Source organism: Misgurnus anguillicaudatus, chromosome 24 (assembly GCF_027580225.2).
Source record: "Misgurnus anguillicaudatus chromosome 24, ASM2758022v2, whole genome shotgun sequence".
Taxonomy (NCBI): Eukaryota; Metazoa; Chordata; class Actinopteri; order Cypriniformes; family Cobitidae; genus Misgurnus; species Misgurnus anguillicaudatus.
Window position 1 is genome coordinate 32,221,683 of NC_073360.2, and position 21,629 is coordinate 32,243,311.

Genomic DNA, 21,629 nt, shown 5'->3' on the forward strand with positions numbered 1-21,629 from the left:
TGAAACTGTATTATGAAAAATCACGATCACAAACACATCTTAAATGTACAGTATGCCAATTTACTTTAAATCCCGTAACACTTCACTAATGTAAAACTTACATTAAAATCTAAATTTGCAACTAGAATTTTCCATTTTCAAAATAATAAAGGTAGGCAATCAAAATGTACATCACAGTTTAATTTGTCTGTCTCCACTCATGATCAGCGAGATCAGCGATGAGGGTGAGGACTCTCGGGTTTACTGTCAGCTGCTTCTTGTTCTTCTTTGTTTCAACTTTTGTGCCCCTCTCAGGGTTGATGTTGAAAAAACACCTTTGTGAACACAAACATTTAAATTAATATAGTGATTTGTTTTAAATGTGTAAATAAAAAGAAACAATGTGCATACACACACTTTACCTCTGAAGGAACTCAAGCGTGGAACCCAGATCTACTGGATAGTGGATGTTCAGGCAGTAGTAGCTACCAAACATCAAGCAGATTGCAGTGGTGAAGTTGGAAATTTGGTCGTTCACAATCTTGCCGTCTATGCTGAGCATGAACTGCCTTGCACCATAGCAGCAGGTTCCTGCAAAGAACAGCACATCAGCTATTACCATTCAATAGTGCAAATATAAAATGTTTTGAATGATCCACAATAACAGAACAGAGCAGACTGTTTTGTAGTGAATCACATTACATGATCTTTTACTTTCTCAGTACAAGCATTTTTAAAGCGTAACTCTTGCCAAGATGGGTGTTTTTGTGATTGTACATGAGTCAAACATTCGGTTAAAAGCATAAATACGTCCGAAGCGCCACTTTTAAGCTTTTCCATGTTGTCGTTTTCTAGTCAAATGTCCTTTTGAATGGGAATAGTACGGCCACTACTATTTTGATACATGATTGCTTCAAAATTGCTATTTTTAAAACACTAAGATGGCTCGACACAACATGAAACTTTGATTGAAGTATCATCAGTGTCTGTACACATGAACTCGAGCATTGAAAACATTGTTGGTGTACAAAGAGTTTACTAAAAAGAAAGGTTTTGAACAACTCACTTTTTGACTGGCAAGTTGGCGGCCAGGAGAAAAACCAAGTTAGTTGTTCAAAACCTTTCTTTTTAGTAAAGTATGTGTACACTAACAATGTTCTCAATGCTCAAGTTCGTGTGTAGAGACACTGATGATACTTCAAAGTTTCATGTTGTGTTGAGCCTTCTTAGTGTTTTTAAAATAGGGATTTTGATGCGATCATGTATCAAAATAGTAGTGTCCCCAAGATTCCCCATTCAAAAAGCCATTTGACCTGAAAACGACAACATGGACAAGCTTAAAAGTGGCACTTTGGACATAATTATGCTTTTAAACAAAAGGTTGACTGTAGTACATTCAGAACAGCGCCCCAGGATGCATTTTGGTGTGAGTTACACTTTAAACTTGACCGTGTATTTTATGCAACATGTCAATACAGACCCCTTCAGTAAACTGGAATAAACTTACCACATACAATGATGCAAGGGGTCACAGGCAAGCCTTCCACTTGGACTTCATTTGCCAGGCATGTCTCCTCTACGTAGTGGAAGAGGTGCTCCTCTTTTTCATTGAAGTAGGAGAGAATAAGCAGCACCATATCCTTGATGTCACCTGAGCTGCCCTCCAACGGCCCTCTCAGAAATTTCAGCTTTATTGCAGTCTCCAAGACCCGTTTGGTCTTGTCTGCACAGACAGTTGTCATAAAGTTCAAAAGCCGTTTTCCCTTTTTTTCTACACTATTGAGAAAAGTATCCTTAAGTGGTAGTCCTGTGAGCTCTAGGAAATGGACGGTCATCCCAATTTCTTCAAATAAAAAAGGCCATTCTTCTATTAGGTGTTGGAGATCTGTTCCTGTGTTTATTGCTTGACGTTGGGAGTAGTAAGTGCACTTCATAAGGGCTTTTACCTCTTCTGGACTGAAAGTATGCTGTTCACGAAGCATCTTCATTTTATCCTTCTTCTCCTGTTGGCTTTCCAATGTCTCACTGACTGGCATGAACTTCAAATTCCACTTTATGCAGCCATATGTGTCCTGAACAACTGCCCTTTGCTCAGCTGGGATTTCATCTGTGTCTGAGTCACCCGTTTCCGGTTTACGCCTCTTAATCCTTGATGCTGAAGGCCGCTTCACGTTGTCAATGCGGGCTTGTAGCTGTTTGACTAGTGAGTGATATCCTGCTCCCACTACCTCACCTTCTATGACATCTTTTAGGGACTGTGGATACTTGGCAACAATTTTTTTGGCAACTTCTGTAGACTCTAGTTTACTTGGAGATGCACAAGTGTTCATCATTGCAGAGACAACAATCCGGATCATTTCACGCCGTAAACGTGGGCTTGGCCTTTTCCCTCTCTCCAAGCACTGCATCAAGTCTTCAGGAAATGTTCCCCATGGAATCTGAAAGCTGTCAACCCAATCTGCAGTTCTAATCAGATTGCTGGTTGAGGTGCAAGGTGAGAGTGAGGAGTGAGTGGAGTTAGAAGAGGTGAGAGGTGAGACTGAAGGACTGACAGCTGACTGGCTGTGGGTTTCAGGGCTCTGAACTGTAAAACAAAAAATAATAAAATTAAAGATGTATTAAACTGATTGGTGGTCTGTGTACCATTAGTTCATTTGATATTCAGAATTGCAAATGAAATATCAAACAGATGAAAATCTTCTGCCTGGAGAAGATCTAAAATTTCTATCATAGAATCTGCTCACTGTTCTGACGAGAATATGATGGAAGATGATTGAAACGTAATGTGTATAAGCCGCAGAGATATAGATTTTTTTGCAAATTTTGTGTAGAAATTGTGGCTTATAGTCGTGAAATTACAATATGTGAAGTATACATGGTGGTCTATCCAAAGTCACCAGCGTCGTTGGCATAAGGCAGCAGTTTTCAAAATCAAATTTGCACCTGTGCTCGTTTTTCAACATGTTTTTTTTCTGTGAGCATAAAAACTAATGTTTGGTATTTCTATTGAATATCAAATGAACAAATGGTGATTGAACCATTGATATATGTTCAAGTAAATTCTGTTTATTTGTACTTACTGGTTTGTTTCCATGCAGCAACCAATCTTCTCGCTTGTATTGGTCGTAAAACTGATGCAAGATCAGCCTCCTGTAAAAAGTGAAAATCCTCAGTGGTCTCAACCCCCAATGATTGTAGTGTCTCCTCCACAAGGTTTAGAATTGGGTCTGGGAGGTCTGGCAACACCTTAGTAATGGAACTTCTGATGTTGTATTGCTCTGAAATATCCATTTCTAAGAATGAAAAAGTGAATTAAGTTCAGTTTACATAAGAATGAAAGACCATAGAAAGGCATTCATTATTGTGACAGCACACTGTGTTTCAATGGAACCAATTGATATCCATCCTTCTGGTAAGATGGCAATGGATAGAAATCAGTTAAGTCAATGATGTTCAGACAGTGCATCCTTTCATTGTCCTTTTTAATTGAGTACATATGGAAATGAGCTAAGAACTCAGCACTGTACACTGACACAATAAAATGAATAGTGTCATTTTTCATCAAAATAAGCACTAGTTCACCAAACTCCACGTTAGCCATATTACCAGTCACAAGGAATTGTCCTTTTTTGTACAATGTTCCCTTATAAGACATTTCTACTGTGACCTGTGTGTCAATATCAGTGAAGCCAAACTGTCTGACTGCATCTTGAATGGCTTGACTGTAGAGTTCCAGGTAAAATGGGGAACTGTCTTTGACTTGCAGGACAACTTGGCCAAGTGATCCTGCTGAGAGGTAAGCCTGCAGCATTTGATGTCTTTCGGAGAGAGTAAAGCAGAGGTTTTTGAAATTCTTTAAATTCCTTGCACATGTCTTGAAATAACTGTGCTTGCTCTCGAATCTCATCGTCCAGAGTCTGATCAAAGGGCCAAATTTTAAAATGAGTGCCGGATAATGACGTAAATAAATATAGCTGCAAGCAGCAATGCCGGGGTCAAGCCGAAAAGGGCACAGAAGGATGTAAAATTGAGATTGGATAAGCAGATTGAAGAACCTAGGTAAACCTAATAATTTTAGATGAAAAAACAAAAAAGTTATCAACAAAAATAATCTAAGTTCTTGTCTACTGCAATCGTCCTTCTGTTATTGACAATCATGGAACATTAGAGCACTGAAGGGCATGTGAGTGGTGTTTGCAGTTGCAAAACATGGGTCACATCATGTTACAACAAGTTTAATTAGTCAAACGAGACCATCCCAGTGTCTCTACGATGTTCTGATGCAGAGATATAGCTTTTGCAAAAACGGTTGATAAGGTATTCTCAATGGTTGCTAGGGAGTGAATTGGCAAACACCAGTGATTATAGTCAAAGCCATGAAAGGAATAATCCATGATGACTCGTGGTTTTAGATGTGTTGTTGCAATAGTTTTAGGCAAAAATACCATATTCTATCTCAAAACCAGTAGGTGGCGCTATGACAAAATTGTGCATGCAACATCAGGTCATGATTGTTTTACATCTAGCTAGTTTTATGTCTATGCACTTTAGTTTAGTGGAGAAACAGTTGTATGACCATAGGGCTGGCTTGTTATCAAAGGTTTTGTTCAATTATAAGGCCATCTAGTGGTGCAAGCATACAATTTTTGTTTGTGTAGCCTTAGAATGTGCTCATGCATCAGCGTATCAAATCTGGTGAAAAAATCTCTTTTCGTTACGAAGTTACAATCATTTATGTGTAAAAAACACAAAATTTGAAGGTAATTTTTCGTTTTTTGCATTTTTCAGCCATTTCTGATGAAAATTTTAATATAATGGCAATAGAACTTTTTGTTCAGAAGGTAAGGTTAGTTTCTTCCTATGGTGTTTTCGAGTCGATTGGAAAAACGCTCGCGGAGATATTCGCGCGTGTTTTTTAAGCGCTATTTTGCTGCGCAGGGTTAACCGTAAGGCGAATTCTGGCATGTTTGGTATCGTTGGACTCGGCAACTATTCAGAACTCCAAAGAAATAAGTCCCGTGAAAATACGTCAATCTGAGCCAAAGTTATAGGCGTGTAAAGCATAAGTCTGACCACTAGGTGGCGCTATGACGAAACTCTGCAGGCACCCGTAGTTCCTGACTGGCATCACAAGTACCAAGTATAGTGTCAATAGGCTTAAGTTTGCCGAAGATACAGCCTCAAATCCGTTTTTTTGCGCTATACGTAAAATTCGTTGACGCGGTTTACGGGAACGGATTGACGAATTGACATGAATTCCATAACTTTTTGCCGTGAGGGTCTGTAGATGCTACATACCGATTTTCATGGAAATCGGGCAAAAGCTTTAGGACGAGTTCGCAAAAGTAGGTTTTACGAATAATTCAAAATGGTGTAAAAATTTTCATGACGGAAAATGACGTCATAGGGTCCAATCGAAGCGTCTTGAGCCAAGGAATCAGAGGAAGCAAGAATTTTGTTTCTAGGACATATGGATCCGAAGTTATAAGCAGAAACACAAGTGCAACTTTGGACTGTTGGTGGCGCTAGCGGGTTTGAGATAGAGACTCCAAATTTGCTGTGGATAATATTTGGACTGTCCTTTATTAGTGTGCCAAATTTCATAACTTTCCTATGTACGGTTCTATGGGCTGCCATAGACCGCAATGGCGGAAGAAGAAGAATAACTAATAACTAGATATTAAAGTTTGAAGACAAACTTTATGTTGGCTTGAAAAAGCGTAGCTTGAACGTTTAAAATGGTTTGACAGAAGTTTAGTTTAGTAGGCTATCTGGCTGTTAGAATGTTTAAGTATGAAGGTAGCATGATTAGCATGAAGTTAGCCTGATGTTAGCATGAAGCTAGCATGATGATAGCATGATTAGCATGAAGCTAGCATGATGCTAGCATGATTAGCATGAAGCTAGCATGATGCTAGCATGATTAACATGAAGCTAGCATGATGCTAGCATGATTAGCATGAAGCTAGCATGATGCTAGCATGATTAGCATGAAGCTAGCATGATTAGCATGATGTTAGCATGATTAGCATGAAGCTAGCATGATAAGCATGAAGCTAGCATGATTAGCATGAAGCTAGCATGATGTTAGCATGATTAGCATGAAGCTAGCATGATGCTAGCATGATTAGCATGATGTTAGCATGAAGCTAACATGATGCTAGCATGATTAGCATGAAGCTAGCATGATGTTAACATGATTAACATGAAGCTAGCATGATGCTAACATGATTAGCATGAAGTTAGCATGATGCTAACATGATTAGCATGAAGCTAGCATGATGCTAGCATGATTAGCATGATGCTAGTATGATTAGCATGATGCTAGCATGATTAGCATGAAGTTAGCATGATGCTAGCATGATTAGCATGAAGCTAGCATGATGTTACCATGAAGCTAGCATGATGCTAGCATGATTAGCATGAAGCTAGCATGATGTTAGCATGATTAGCATGAAGCTAGCATGATGTTAGCATGGTTAGCATGAAGCTAGCATGATGCTAGCATGATTAGCATGAAGCTAACATGATGTTAGCATGATTAGCATGAAGTTAGCATGATGCTAGCATGATTAGCATGAAGCTAACATGATGCTAGCATGATAAGCATGAAGCTAACATGATGTTAATATGATTAGCATGAAGCTAGCATGATGTTAGCATGAAACTAGCATAATTCTAGCATGATTAGCATGAAACTAGCATGATTCTAGCATGATTAGCATGAAGCTAACATGATTCTAGCATGATTAGCATGAAGCTAGCATGATTCTAGCATGATTAGCATGATGCTAGCATGATGCTAGCATGATTATCATGAAGTAAGCATAAGGTTAGCATGATTAGCATGAAGCTAGCATGATTTAACGTGAAGCTAGCATGATTAGCATGATGCTAACATGATTAGCATGACGGTAGCACTATTTGGCGTGCAGCTCACAAGATTTAACATGAAGCTAACATGATTTAGCATGAAGTTAGCAAGATTTATTATGAAATTAGCATAAAGCTAGCATGAAACTAGCATGAAGCTAGTATGACTTAGCATGGAGCTAGCATGAAGCTAACATGACCCAAAGACCCAACCCCCATGTCTCTATGATGTTCAGACCAAGAGATATAAGGCTTTGTTTATTATGTTGCTAGGGTGCTCATATTTGGTTGCTAGGGGCGTGGCTTAATTCCTCAATAAGAATCCTATTAAGACTGATTGGATGCCTGAGTAAAATGAGCCCACCCCTATGTCTCTATGACACTCTGGTGTAAAGATATCCATCTGGGCTTTTTATAATGGTAGTCTATGGGAGATGTTGCTAGGGTACCCAAAATTGTTGCTAGGGGCGTGGCTAAATAGCTTTGGGGCAATCCTAAGAGACTGATTGGATGACTGAGTAAAATGAGCCCACCCCCATGTCTCTACGACACTCCAAAGTAAAGATATTCCATCTGGGACGCTTTTATTCCCTTATATGGGCATGTTTCCTGCCCCATTATAAGTCAATGGGAAATTTTGGGGGTCTCTTACACCCCAGGGGTACAGCTTACACCCCATTGTGATGTATGTTCTTACAGAGCCTGTCAGCCACCTTAAATGTGGTAAGCCACAAGTTTCTACAAGTTTCTCACTCACAGCTATGACCCGTCAAAGTTTGTCTCAATGTTAAGTCAATGGAAATTTTGGGGTGTTCAAGCCCCCCGTTTAGGAATTCGGAAGGTCCCATCAGTTAGAAAAGATATAGCACACTAAGTCAGACCAGTCTGAAGGTCTGTGGAAAATTTGGTGCATGTAGCTTGAAAGCTCTAGGACGAGTTAGTGTCAGAAATTTTGGGGGATAAGAAAGAATAATAATAACTAGATATTAAAGTTTGAAGACAAACTTTATGTTGGCTTGAAAAAGCGTAGCTTGAACGTTTAAAACGGTTTGACAGAAGTTTAGTTTAGTAGGCTATCTGGCTGTTAGAATGTTTAAGTATGAAGGTAGCATGATTAGCATGAAGTTAGCCTGATGTTAGCATGATTAGCATGAAGCTAACATGATGCTAGCATGATTAGCATGAAGCTAGCATGATTAGCATGAAGCTAGCATGATGCTAGCATGATTAGCATGAAGCTAGCATGATGCTAGCATGATTAACATGAAGTTAGCATGAATAGCATGAAGCTAGCATGATGCTAGCATGATTAGCATGAAGCTAACATGATGATAGCATGATTAGCATGAAGCTAGCATGATGTTAGCATGATTATCATGAAGCTAGCATAAAGCTAGCATGATGATAGCATGATTAGCATGAAGCTAGCATGAAGCTAGCATGATTAGCATGAAGCTAGCATGATGTTAGCATGATTAGCATGAAGCTTGCATGATGCTAGCATGATTAGCATGATTAGCATGATTAGCATGAAGCTAGCATGATGCTAGCATGATTAGCATGAAGCTAGCATGATGCTAGCATGATTAGCATGAAGCTAGCATGATGTTAGCATGATGTTAGCATGATTAGCATGAAGCTAGCATGATGCTAGCATGATTAGCATGATGTTAGCATGATTAGCATGAAGCTAACATGATGTTAGCATGATGTTAGCATGATTAGCATTAAGATAGCATGATGCTAGCATGATTAGCATGATGCTAGCATGATTAGCATGATGCTAGCATGATTAGCATGAAGCTAGCATTATGTTAGCATGAAGCTAGCATGATGCTAGCATGATTAGCATGAAGCTAGCATGATGCTAGCATGATAAGCATGAAGCTAGCATGATGTTAGCATGATTAGCATGAAGCTAGCATGATGTTAGCATGATTAGCATGAAGCTAGCATGATGCTAGCATGATTAGCATGAAGCTAGCATGAGGCTACCATGATTAGCATGAAGTAAGCATAAGGTTAGCATGAAGCTAACATGATGCTAGCATGATTAGCATGAAGCTAGCATGATGCTAGCATGATTAGCATGAAGCTAGCATGATGCTAGCATGATTAGCATGAAGCTAGCATGATGATAGCATGATTAGCATGAAGCTAGCATGATGCCAGCATGATTAGCATGAAGCTAGCATGATGTTAATATGATTAGCATGAAGCTAGCATGATGTTAGCATGAAACTAGCATGATTCTAGCATGATTAGCATGGAGCTAGCATGATTCTAGCATGATTAGCATGAAGCTAGCATGATTCTAGCATGATTAGCATGAAGCTAGCATGATGCTAGCATGATTAGCATGAAGCTAGCATGAGGTTACCATGATTAGCATGAAGTAAGCATAAGGTTAGCATGATTAGCATGAAGCTAGCATGATTTAACGTGAAGCTAGCATGATGAGCATGATGCTAACATGATTAGCATGACGCTAGCACTATTTGGCGTGCAGCTAACAAGATTTAACATGAAGCTAACATGATTTAGCATGAAGTTAGCAAGATTTATTATGAAATTAGCATAAAGCTAGCATGAAACTAGCATGAAGCTAGTATGACTTAGCATGGAGCTAGCATGAAGCTAACATGACCCAAAGACCCAACCCCCATGTCTCTATGATGTTCAGACCAAGAGATATAAGGCTTTGTTTATTATGTTGCCAGGGTGCTCATATTTGGTTGCTAGGGGCGTGGCTTAATTCCTCAATAAGAATCCTATTAAGACTGATTGGATGCCTGAGTAAAATGAGCCCACCCCTATGTCTCTATGACACTCTGGTGTAAAGATATCCATCTGGGCTTTTTATAATGGTAGTCTATGGGAGATGTTGCTAGGGTACCCAAAATTGTTGCTAGGGGCGTGGCTAAATAGCTTTGGGGCAGTCCTAAGAGACTGATTGGATGACTGAGTAAAATGAGCCCACCCCCATGTCTCTACGACACTCCAACGTAAAGATATTCCATCTGGGACACTTTTATTCCCTTATATGGGCATGTTTCCTGCCCCATTATAAGTCAATGGGAAATTTTGGGGGCCTCTTACACCCCAGGGGTATAGCTTACACCCCATTGTGATGTATGTTCTTACAGAGCCTGTCAGCCTCCTTAAATGTGGTAAGCCACAAGTTTCTACAAGTTTCTCACTCACAGCTATGACCCGTCAAAGTTTGTCTCAATGTTAAGTCAATGGAAATTTTGGGGTGTTCGAGCCCCCCGTTTAGGAATTCGGAAGGTCCCATCAGTTAGAAAAGATATAGCACACTAAGTCAGACCAGTCTGAAGGTCTGTGGAAAATTTGGTGCATGTAGCTTGAAAGCCCTAGGACGAGTTAGTTGCCGAAATTTTGGGGGGAGAAAAAGAATAATAATAAGTTTAATAGCAATAACAATATATTGGCTTTTTCAAAGCCAACATAATAATAATAAGTTTAAAAGCAATAACAATATGTTGGCTTTTTCAAAGCCAACATAATAATAATAAGAAAACTAACAAATACAATAGGGGTCTTCGCCCATTCTGGGCTTGACCCCTAATGATGCTTGGGTTTCAGCTTAGTGTTTGGGAACAGAGCTTTTCTTGACTCTAAATATTCTTGAATTAGAACATCAAGAAATGTAACCTGAGGCACAGAGATTTTCTGAGCGCATACCATGTCCACAATGTCTTTTAGCTGCAGAATCAACTGCCAAACATCATCAGCTGTGTCTTTCACTAGGTCACCAATTAAAAGGGGCAGCAGCCTCAGAAAATTCCAGTTCTGTATGGCCTGTCCTGACAGTTTCTTTGCTAGAGGCTTGACTGTACACGGCTTTGTAGAAGCATCAGATGCACAGTATTTGAACTGATTAATGCGCCGATTCAGAGTGGAGTAAGTGAACCATTTCTTTGTCTTTACGAAATACTTAAGACACAGTGCAACATCATAGGACAAAATGCCCTCAAAGATGTCATGGCCTAGACAAGGTGGCAGACCTGGCTGACAAACATGAAAGTAATTTAAAGAGTTGAAAACTGACCTGAACTTCACTCCTTCTGATGTATCTTCAGTCTGGAGGCGCTCAATGGCAGAATCGTACTTCTCAATGGTGCGCTCTGGTCCACACAGATTTGGATCATCACCCTGAAATTCAGATCGAGTTATGAGACAGTACCGACAAAAATATTGAGAACAACTGAAATTTTCAGAAAAACCACCAATGCAATGCGAGCCCAAATTATCGCCAGCAATGCAATACAAGGTCCCTCTGACTACCGTTTTATGAGATGTCACTATCCCATTCTCCTCCAATTCCTTCAAGTCGCCTAGAAATTCAGAGAACACCTTAGCATGGCCAAATTCTTTGAAATCTTTCTCTCTGCACAATAAAACAAGTGACATGTGGTCTGTGTCAGACCGTACATGAAGTGGCAGATTAGCAACAGACACATAAACAGCTAATACTTTATGTTTGGTCTTTGCAGAGCCTAGAGGATTTACAACTTCAAAGGCATCCTGGTATAGCACTAACTTTAAACAGGATGGGTTTTGCACAAAAAAATCTTTGTTCTTAAATATTTGACCATCACTAATGTCGCTTAGAACATCCACAGAAGTCTCAGTCGAGTGCGCTCCTGATACACAACTCAACCATAGATCAGACTATAACAAACATTTTAAAGTCTCCCTCACTGGAACATAATAGGCAAACCTGTCTCTCCGATTCTCGTCTCTTCCTAAAAACAATTTCTTAGGCTCAATAAAGTTGAACATTTTTTTGAAAGACTGCGTTCTTGAGTATGCTGTCCTCATCGGCCCTGTATGACATGCAGAAAACAGATCGAAACCTTTAACAGACTCACAAACTTTGGTGATGTCCTCATCTGACAATGGTGTCTCATTTTTTAACAATGAACTAAGTTTACTCAAAGTATATGTCTGACCCAAGTCGTGAATGTTTTGCATCTCCTCAACAATATTCTGAATGGTCGAAGCAGGTAGCATAAACTGCCCCTGTAATTTTAAGTAAAAAAAACTGACATTTCTGAGAAAAAGATCACTAAAATTTTCTGCTATATCCATATCACCTTCATCTGTCTCTACCTCATTCACTTGAGGGCCAAAGCTATCTGATTCAGTTACAACAGTTGCAACCGATGACTGAGATGCAGATTCTCTGTACAAGTCACTGATACTGCCATCTGAAAAATCTCTGTGTTTCCGCGACATGTGAGATGTAAATGAAGATTTGATATTGAAAACACCTTTGCATCCAGTCACTGGACAACCTACTGCACATCCTTCAGCAATATGTTCCTTCAAGTGTGTTAACAGATCCTTGATCTCTTGACATTGGTGTTCACACAATGCAACTGGGCATCTATAAGTATTAACAACAGCCCTAACACTAACAGGGGCAGCAGGTACGTTATGCTTGCGGTAGAAATGTGCCTTAAATGCTCCATATCTGACAAATGCCCTACCGCAACCGGCACCACAACACTTAAATAAACAATGTGGTTCATTTCGATGCAATTTGCAATGAAGAACATAACCTTTGATTGTCTTCACTGACTTTCCACAGAAATTGCAATTCAACATTTCAAGCTATATTTAACTTCACTGTGAGGGCAATACAAAACTTGAGATGCAGCTTGATAAGATATTCGTGATGTAGCAAACTTCAACAACAACAAAAAAACAGTAACTTTAGCAAAAATTTAAGGTTATCTCTCGAATAAAAAAATGTTCCTCACCAAAGCAGGACATTCAATACAACCATCCGGACCGAGCAGCACTAGCTAAACAAAGTGAGCCCTGCCACTGAACAGAAAAAGGCGCAATTCTTCTAGTTAAAAGAGTCAACCGTTACCTGGCTATTTTCAAAAAACAATGCTGGCATATGATAGGTTCAAATATAAGTGATACAAGATATCCAGTATTCACAGAAGCGAGGGAAAATTATCAATGTGGTTCGTTCATCGTGACGAAGTTTGCAATAAAGAATAAGCTTCTAAATGTATACACTGACTTTGCACAGAAATAACAATTCAACATTTAAAGCTACATTTAACTTTGAGGGCAACACAAAAATGTTGAGATGCACCGTGTTAAGACATAGCAAACTTCAACTCACCTAAAACAAAAAGAAAACAACAACCAAGTTTCGAGTAACTTTTTAATAAAAACTTTGTTCCTCTAAAAGACTTACTGTCGATGGTCGATACAACCACCCGGATAGAGTACCACAACTAACGTTAAGCACTGTCTGCCACTGAATGAGAAAAAAGGCGCAAACGTCTAATGTCACGCCTTACATTTGAAAACACTGCTGAGGGTTCAAATCCCTGGGTACAAGACGTATTCCCAGAAGCATGGGAAACAACTCGAATAAACAATTACAATGTCTGAACTGCACGACCCAAAGAACACGTTAAGCATGGTACATCGCAATGTTAGCCTAATGTATATATGAGCCTACGTATCACACCAGCAAGTTGGGTTAGCTAATAATATAATCACTAACTTACATGAAGAAAAGCAGCGCAGTCAGGTAGAATTATAAGGACAAAAAATACATATATTACCTTTGTCTGGTGTTCTTGTCCGAGTCGAGATGCTTTTCTTTTCTCAGCGTCTTTTCAGTCTGCACACGGAGCCTCGCGCCACGCTGGTCTAAGCGTGTGTAGCCTCAAACTTTCTTTCGAGGCGTCTTTCGAGGCGCCTGCTTCAAACAACGTATTTACGGTCTCTCCTAATAATATGGCTTTAATAAATGAGATTTTTAATAATAAATTCCAGTGTCACACTATTTTGATGCCAAAGTGAAACGTTTCTCACTTCGAAGGCTGCATCCTCTGGATATCGCATATGCAGGCTGCATACGCCATCACATACCTTGACGAAGGCTATTTGACGAAACGTTGGTTAAAATAAAATTATTTTGCAAGTGAGGGTGCAGTCAATTTTTTTTGCTATATATTTGCATACGCCATCAAACCTGGTTTATTTAAATGAACTAAGCATTACATTCGCAAGTCATAAGCATATTACAACAATTTACGATTAATATTTTTCAACTTTATAATTGTTAATATACACTGAAATAAGGCAGTTTAGATAACGTATGCAGCCTGCAAATGCGTTTTTCGTATTGAGAAACGGCCATTAAGTCATCATGCTTACTGCTTCAAACTGATTTTCTCAATTGCTAAAACACTAAACCCTATTGTCTGAACCAAATGCTCAGTTGCCTGAACCCACTGATTGAATCAGTCACTCTTTTGGCAAAACCATAAGCACAAATCCCTGCTGAAAAAAACAGCATCAAACCAGCATGGGAATTATGCTGGTCTATGCTGGTTTAGCTAGTGGTCACAGCATACCAGCACCAAAACACAACATATGCTGGTATGACCAGCATGGGATGCTGATGCTAATGCTGGTTTAGCTGGTCGTAATGCTGGTTTGTTGCTGGTTTAGCTGGTGCTAATGCTGGTGCTAATGCTGGTTTGATGGTTTAGCTGGTGTTCACTAGCAGACCAGCACCAAAACACAACATATGCTGGTCTTGCTGGTATGCTGGTTATTTCAGCAGGGATTTTCTTTAGACACAAATTGCCAACACATTTTCATTGTGATGCACCCGTGCTGCATAATGGTGAGCACAGGTGACAAAAGTCAAGCACAATTAAAGCACAAGTGTCACCACTTGAACACAACAACTCAAAATTGATCAAACTTGTGGCTAATGATGTGAGGGAACATATAGAGACAGAGCGCAGCGCGTCACAACCTGAAAACCACGCCCACCGGGGGGGAAAGCAATCCAACAGTCTCCATTGACTTTGTATTGCAAAAGGCCGCCTCCTTGTCATTTCTGGCTTATAACAAAAAACTGAATAATGCCTAAAAGCTGCTTTGGGACAATATGTACAGCTAACAAGCCAAAGAACACAGAAATAAGTTTTTATAAGCTGTCGAGCCGTAAAACCCAGTCTTTAAGGAGAATAAAGTGGATCGCCGATTACGTTTCCCCCTATTGGACGCAGTTTTACTAATAGGAGTACTATGAAAAGTTGCCTGTTTCCATTTCTGTGTCTAAACGCTCGTTTTTTGAAGTCGACAGCTTATAAAAAATTATTTATTTATTTTTTTGGCGTGTTAGATGTACACCTTGTCACACAGCAGCTTTTAGGTATTATTCTGTTTTTAAGTTTAATCTGTAAATAAGTTTTTATAAGCTGTCGACCCCAAAAAACGAGCGTTTAAAGACACAAAAATGGATACAGGCAACTTTTCATAGTACTTCTATTAGTAGAACTGCGTCCACTAGGGGGAAACGTAGTCGGCGATCCACTTTATTCTCCTTAAAGACAGGGTTTTACGGCTCGACAGCTTATAAAAACTTATTTCTGGGTTCTTTGGCTTGTTAGCTGTACATATTGTCACACAGCAGCTTTTAGGCATTATTCAGTTTTTTGTTATAAGCCAGAAATGACAAGGAGGCGGCTTCTCGCAATACAAAGACAATGGAGACGGTTGGATTGATTTCCCCCCCGGTGGGCGTGGTTTTCAAATTTGCATAACGGCGCTCTGTCTCTATACAATACAGCCAGTTCAAAGAGCACTGGTTTGTAATGGATAGAAATCTGAGAGGAAGAGTTTGTGTGAGAGGAGGTCAAGGTGTTCAGCGAAGACAAAGGAAAGTAATATCTGATGAAATCAGAGCTACTATGATTGACCATGTTTGGCACAAGATTTCTGTTTTGTCTTTTTGTACTAAATGCACAGGTTTTTTTGTTTGTTTTGCAACATGCATTTAGCCTACAGTGAACAATAAACATTTATTTCTCGAGCTTTATGTCCTGAGCATTGTGTTTTTCTATTTTTCTACGTATTGTTTAGTGACTGTTCCGTAGTGTTTTTAATTTTGATTCGGGGCACGATTTGACAACACAGTTCAGTTTTGAGCACAGATTAAACTGTTTTGAGGTGAAAGTTTGGTTTTGCAAGAAGAGTCTGAGGTTTTGTGAATGTAGCTTGAAAATTGGGTTTTGTGTTCACAGTTTAGAGAAAAGGAGATCAGCATTCAAGAAATGTGTCTTAGCAATCGAGAAAAACTAGTATACTTTTTTCCTACTATGGAAGTGAATGGGGTCCACAAATGGTTTGGTTAAACATTTCTCAATATATTTTCCTTTGTGTTCATCAGAACAAAGACATTTACAGGTTTGTAACAACATGAAAGTGAGTAAATGATGACAGAATTTTCATTTTTGGGTGAACTATTTCATTTTTGGGTGGTGTGTTGTTTCTTGATTCAGGGTAAATCAATGTATCTACTACAGTAATAAACTGTTTTGTGTTTTATGGTCTGTTATTGTAGCCAATTTACAGTTCTTCACTGTAATATTCCACACATTTTGACAGTAAAATGTAAGTTTTGTGCTGTTTCTTGACTTAAGGTAATTAGATGTTTTTTCTACAGTGATATACTGCTTTAGGTTTTATGGTCAATTACTGTAGCCAATTCATAGTTCTTCACCGTAAATTACACATATTTTGATAGTAAAATTAAAGTTTTGTGCCGTTTCTTGATTTAGGGAAATTTGATTTTTATTTAACAGTGATACACTGTTTTCAATTTTACGGTCTATTGCTGTTGCCATTTCACAGTTTCCCCCTGTAATTTTTACAGACTTTTTTTACAGTGTACAATGTAATGCTGGATGTCAAGAAATACAGGGAAGCAGTAGGTAGCTTAATTTTCCTGGCAACATGTACAAGGCCTGCCCTAAGTTTTGTAGTGAGTAAATTAGCAATATATTTTAATAAGCCAACTATAGAACAGTTGAATACTGTAAAGCATGTTTAAGATATTTGCAAGGCACCAAAGACAAAGATCTGTTTTACAAGAAAGGTGCAAGTGAGAACTTTATACAGTATTGTTCAAAATAATAGCAGTACAATGTGACTAACCAGAATAATCAAGGTTTTTAGTATATTTTTTTATTGCTACGTGGCAAACAAGTTACCAGTAGGTTCAGTAGATTCTCAGAAAACAAATGAGACCCAGCATTCATGATATGCACGCTCTTAAGGCTGTGCAATTGGGCAATTAGTTGAATTAGTTGAAAGGGTTGTGTTAAAAAAAATAGCAGTGTGGCATTCAATCACTGAGGTCATCAATTTTGTGAAGAAACAGGTGTGAATCAGGTGGCCCCTATTTAAGGATGAAGCCAACACTTGTTGAACATGCATTTGAAAGCTGAGAAAAATGGGTCGCTCAAGACATTGTTCAGAAGAACAGCGTACTTTGATTAAAAAGTTGATTGGAGAGGGGAAAACCTATAAAGAGGTGCAAAAAATGATAGGCTGTTCAGCTAAAATGATCTCCAATGCCTTAAAATGGAGAGCAAAACCAGAGAGACGTGGAAGAAAACGGAAGACAACCATCAAAATGGATAGAAGAATAACCAGAATGGCAAAGGCTCAGACAATGATCACCTCCAGGATGATCAAAGACAGTCTGGAGTTACCTGTAAGTACTGTGACAGTTAGAAGACGTCTGTGTGAAGCTAATCTATTTTCAAGAATCCCCCGCAAAGTCCCTCTGTTAAAAAAAAGGCATGTGCAGAAGAGGTTACAATTTGCCAAAGAACACATCAACTGGCCTAAAGAGAAATGGAGGAACATTTTGTGGACTGATGAGAGTAAAATTGTTCTTTTTGGGTCCAAGGGCCACAGGCAGTTTGTGAGACGACCCCCAAACTCTGAATTCAAGCCACAGTACACAGTGAAGACAGTGAAGCATGGAGGTGCAAGCATCATGATATGGGCATGTTTCTCCTACTATGGTGTTGGGCCTATTTATCGCATACCAGGAATCATGGATCAGTTTGCATATGTTAAAATACTTGAAGAGGTCATGTTGCCCTATGCTGAAGAGGACATGCCCTTGAAATGGTTGTTTCAACAAGACAATGACCCAAAACACACTAGTAAACGGGCAAAGTCTTGGTTCCAAACCAACAAAATTAATGTTATGGAGTGGCCAGCCCAATCTCCAGACCTTAATCCAATTGAGAACTTGTGAGGTGATGTCAAAAATGCTGTTTCTGAAGCAAAACCAAGAAATGTGAATGAATTGTGGAATGTTGTTAAAGAATCATGGAGTAGAATAACAGCTGAGAGGTGCCACAAGTTGGTTGACTCCATGCCACACAGATGTCAAGCAGTTTTAAAAAACTGTGGTCATACAACTAAATATTAGTTTAGTGATTCACAGGATTGCTAAAAAATAGTTTTGAGTTTGTACAGTTAAAGGTAGACACTGCTATTTTTTTGAACACACCCCTTTCAACTAATTGCCCAATTGCACAGCCTTAAGAGCATGCATATCATGAATGCTGGGTCTTGTTTGTTTTCTGAGAATCCACTGAACCCACTGGCAACTTGTTTGCCACGTAGCAACAAAAAATACACTAAAAACCTTGATTATTCTGGTCAGTCACATTGCACTGCCATTATTTTGAACAAGACTGTACATGCATACAGTGATGCAAATTGGGCAGCAGATGTTATTAATAGACTGAGTACTACATGTTACTGCATTAGCCTAAATAGAAATGGTCCATTGGTCTCATGGAAGACCAAAAGACAGCTGTTGCACTTTCCACATCTGAGGCTGAGTATATGGCATTTGCCACAACTACACAGGAGTGTTTATACTTCCAGCAATTGTTACAAAACATTGATGGTAAAATGTATGAATCTATAGTCTAGGAATTAATACAATCAGGATGCTATACTGCCCTACAAAGCCAAAGCACAGTAACTACGCATTTGGTCAAAACTGAGTTGAAATGGGCTTTGTGAGATCTGTTGTGTCTTGTGACAACGTCTCCTGGCCAAAATTGCATTAACATGTTTGACTGGCTGGTGTAAAAACTTTAAGGGCATTTTTCTCAGTTTCAGTGTTTGCGTAGTTACTGCACTTAGCCTTTGTAGGGCAGTATAGCTTTGGCGAAAAATCCTGTGTATAGACAAAGATGTAAACATGTTGATATTAAATACTATTTTGTGAGGTCAGTAATTCATGAAGGCAGAATTAGTACGGTCCAACTGAAGAGATGTTTGCAGATGTACTTATTAAACCAGCAACAAAGTTTAAGTTGATGAAATTTAATTTGTTTATGTTTGATGTATGAACTTTGTATATATGTGCTGGGATATGATGAAATAACAATGTGAGAGCAAGTGGGGGTGTTGACATGTATACATTTTATGCTCTCATTCTGCTGATCAAAAGCGTAGATTCATCCCACAATGGAGAAAAATTATATTCATGGATTGACCCAGAAAATTTTGGAAAGAGCACCTACAGGTTTTATCATGTCAACTCCATGATTATTGTTAACAGTGTGTAAATACTTCACATGTTCTTTTAATGTAATATTTTTGGTTTTTAGTGTCATTACAGCTGTATCATCGGTTGCCTAATTGTACCATTTTTCCCTACTGTAGCAAATCCACAGCAGCCCATCATTAATAATATTATGGAGGCACAAAGACCGGTGATGACATTAAAGTATGTTCACTACTTCCGGTCCTAAAGAGTCATATACAAAATCTGTAGCTGCATTGGATGGCTTACTCAAGGAAAAATGTTGTGCTGGAGAGACACAAATTCAGGTTGAGATCTAAACTACAAGAAAAACGATTGATGCATTTGTCAATACGTTGAGGGATCTATCCAAATCTTTTGAGTTTGGCACTTTAGAATGTGATATGAGACCAACTTGTAGAGAAATGTGGACATAGATGATTAAGAGACAAACTGCTACAAGAAGAAGGGCTTACATTTGGAAATAGCATTAACTGTTGCTAAAATCTTTGAATCAGCCCAAGCAGAGTCTAAAGTGCTTTCAGAAAACAATGTCAAGTTAAAGCACAGTAATGTGTATTACACAAAAGGTGCAAAAGCAGCCAACACTAAAATGAAACAGCAAAATACTGGCAGACGACAACATGAAAAGAGTAACAGCAACATCAAGTGTTAAAGATGTGGACTGACAACACACAAAGCAGATGACTGTAGTGCAATATCAGCAACTTGTATTGCAAAAAGACTTATGCACATGTTTGCAGAAAGAAAAACAACTCACAGGAGCATAAAAGTGACAAATATAAGGATAAAGATCGCATTGCAAAGATAAACCTGTGAGAGCAGTATAGAGGACAATTCTAATGATTTTGTGTATTTAATTGATCCAGAAGGAAAAGAGAACATAAGGGTTAATGATAGAAACTAAAGATGGTCATAAATACTGGCAGTGGAATACATTTAATTGGAGAAGAACTGTATCACAAATTGTTTGCACAAAGAGTTGAACTAAAACCAAGAGAAAATGCTATGCCTATGCATAGACACACCCTCTTCGTTGTATGGGATTTTTTGAAGTACAATTTGAATGGAAGGATAATTACACAAAAGATGACATATTTGTAATTAATGTAAAGCCACTGTTAGGAAGACAAATTCTGCACTATTAAGTTCTCAAAAGTAGATTGATTATATTAAGGTTGACTTTTGGTACTTTTTACAACCATGGGACGCATACACAACTATTTCAAATAGTTTAAAGCTTAAGACACAATCTTCCATTTATCATTATCAAAAAAGCTTTGTCATACCGGAAATTATGTATTGACCAAGCCGCTTGTTTGTGTTGTTACTGCTGAAACCATCTATAGAATGGGCCATTCCTGGTCTTGGAGGGCCACAGTCCTGCAAAAGCTCCAACCATAATTAACTCATTCACCGCCAGCCTTTTTGAGAAAAGTTGCCCACCTGCATTTTTGTGATTTTAACAAAAGTTTCACAAAATTCCTTGCAGGAAAAATTATCTTCTATAAATATATAAACATACAAATTATATCAAATTAAAGAACACACCCTTTGCTTTCAAACAAACAATAAACAAACAAACAAACAAACAAAATGGGGAAAAAACGTTTCATTATATATTTACTTTTTCCACTTAATTTAACCACTGAAATATGGATATTTCTCTTCAAAAATACAACATTTTGAGGAAAAAGCTTAAAAAATTGCGTTTTTGTAAAAGAATTTATGTTAGATATCAGACTCAGAATGACTATCAAACATAAAGGCTGTTAAAATAAATCATTACTTCTTTTTAACTTCCGTTTTTGATAAATTCGGTTTTGGCGCCATCCAGTGGATAAAAGCGGTATTACACTTTCACTTTGAAATTCGTCCAGAAAGGCATAATTATTAGTTAAATATTAACTAATAATTGACGAGATAACTCCTCAATGGCGGGGAATGAGTTAAACGCACCTGAAAAAACGAATCTAAGTCTTTAGTATTACTTGCAAATAATGTTGTGTGTTTGATTATGGTTGGAGCTAAACTATGTAGGATTGTGGCCCTCCAGGACCAGGAGACCTACCCCTGAGCTATAGTATTCATATTTTCAATAAGCTTTATTTAAAAAAAAAAACTTACATTTCACACCCTAAGTCCTGGCTGGCTTCATCCAAATTTAAGTTGTTGTTAACGAAATTGTCCCCGTTGTGGAAAATTATATCTGGCTTCTTCATACATCACAAGAAAAAAAGTTATTTACATAAACATGACACACAATACAATCACCTGCAATTAAAATGTAATTGATGCCATTAAGTTGGACATTATTCACTCCAATCATGGTTGC

The 21,629-nt window shown here is 38.5% G+C and overlaps 1 protein-coding gene across 1 annotated transcript; it reads right to left on the reverse strand.

Moving 5' to 3' along the window:
- Positions 1 to 337: 337 nt before the first annotated feature.
- On the reverse strand, positions 338 to 12,114 carry LOC141361699 (uncharacterized). The gene is made up of 6 exons (XM_073863367.1): positions 11,926 to 12,114; positions 10,558 to 11,028; positions 3,586 to 3,781; positions 3,060 to 3,272; positions 1,487 to 2,563; positions 338 to 570 (listed from the first exon to the last, which is right to left on the reverse strand). Exons 1-6 carry the CDS (start codon positions 12,112 to 12,114, stop codon positions 398 to 400), a joined length of 2,319 nt encoding a protein of 772 aa, XP_073719468.1. The 3' UTR covers positions 338 to 397.
- Between the last annotated feature and the right edge of the window lie 9,515 nt (positions 12,115 to 21,629).

What these genes read in the sequence shown, in the direction of transcription:
- LOC141361699 (XM_073863367.1), bottom strand. Translation starts at nt 12,114, where the DNA reads ATGTCGCGGAAACACAGAGATTTTTCAGATGGCAGTATCAGTGACTTG. An exon ending in TAAAAGACATTGTGGACATG is followed by an intron (nt 3,782 to 10,557) that starts GTATGCGCTCAG and finishes CAAATGCTGCAG; the next exon opens with GCTTACCTCTCAGCAGGATC. An exon ending in CCCTTGCATCATTGTATGTG is followed by an intron (nt 571 to 1,486) that starts GTAAGTTTATTC and finishes TGTTCTTTGCAG; the next exon opens with GAACCTGCTGCTATGGTGCA.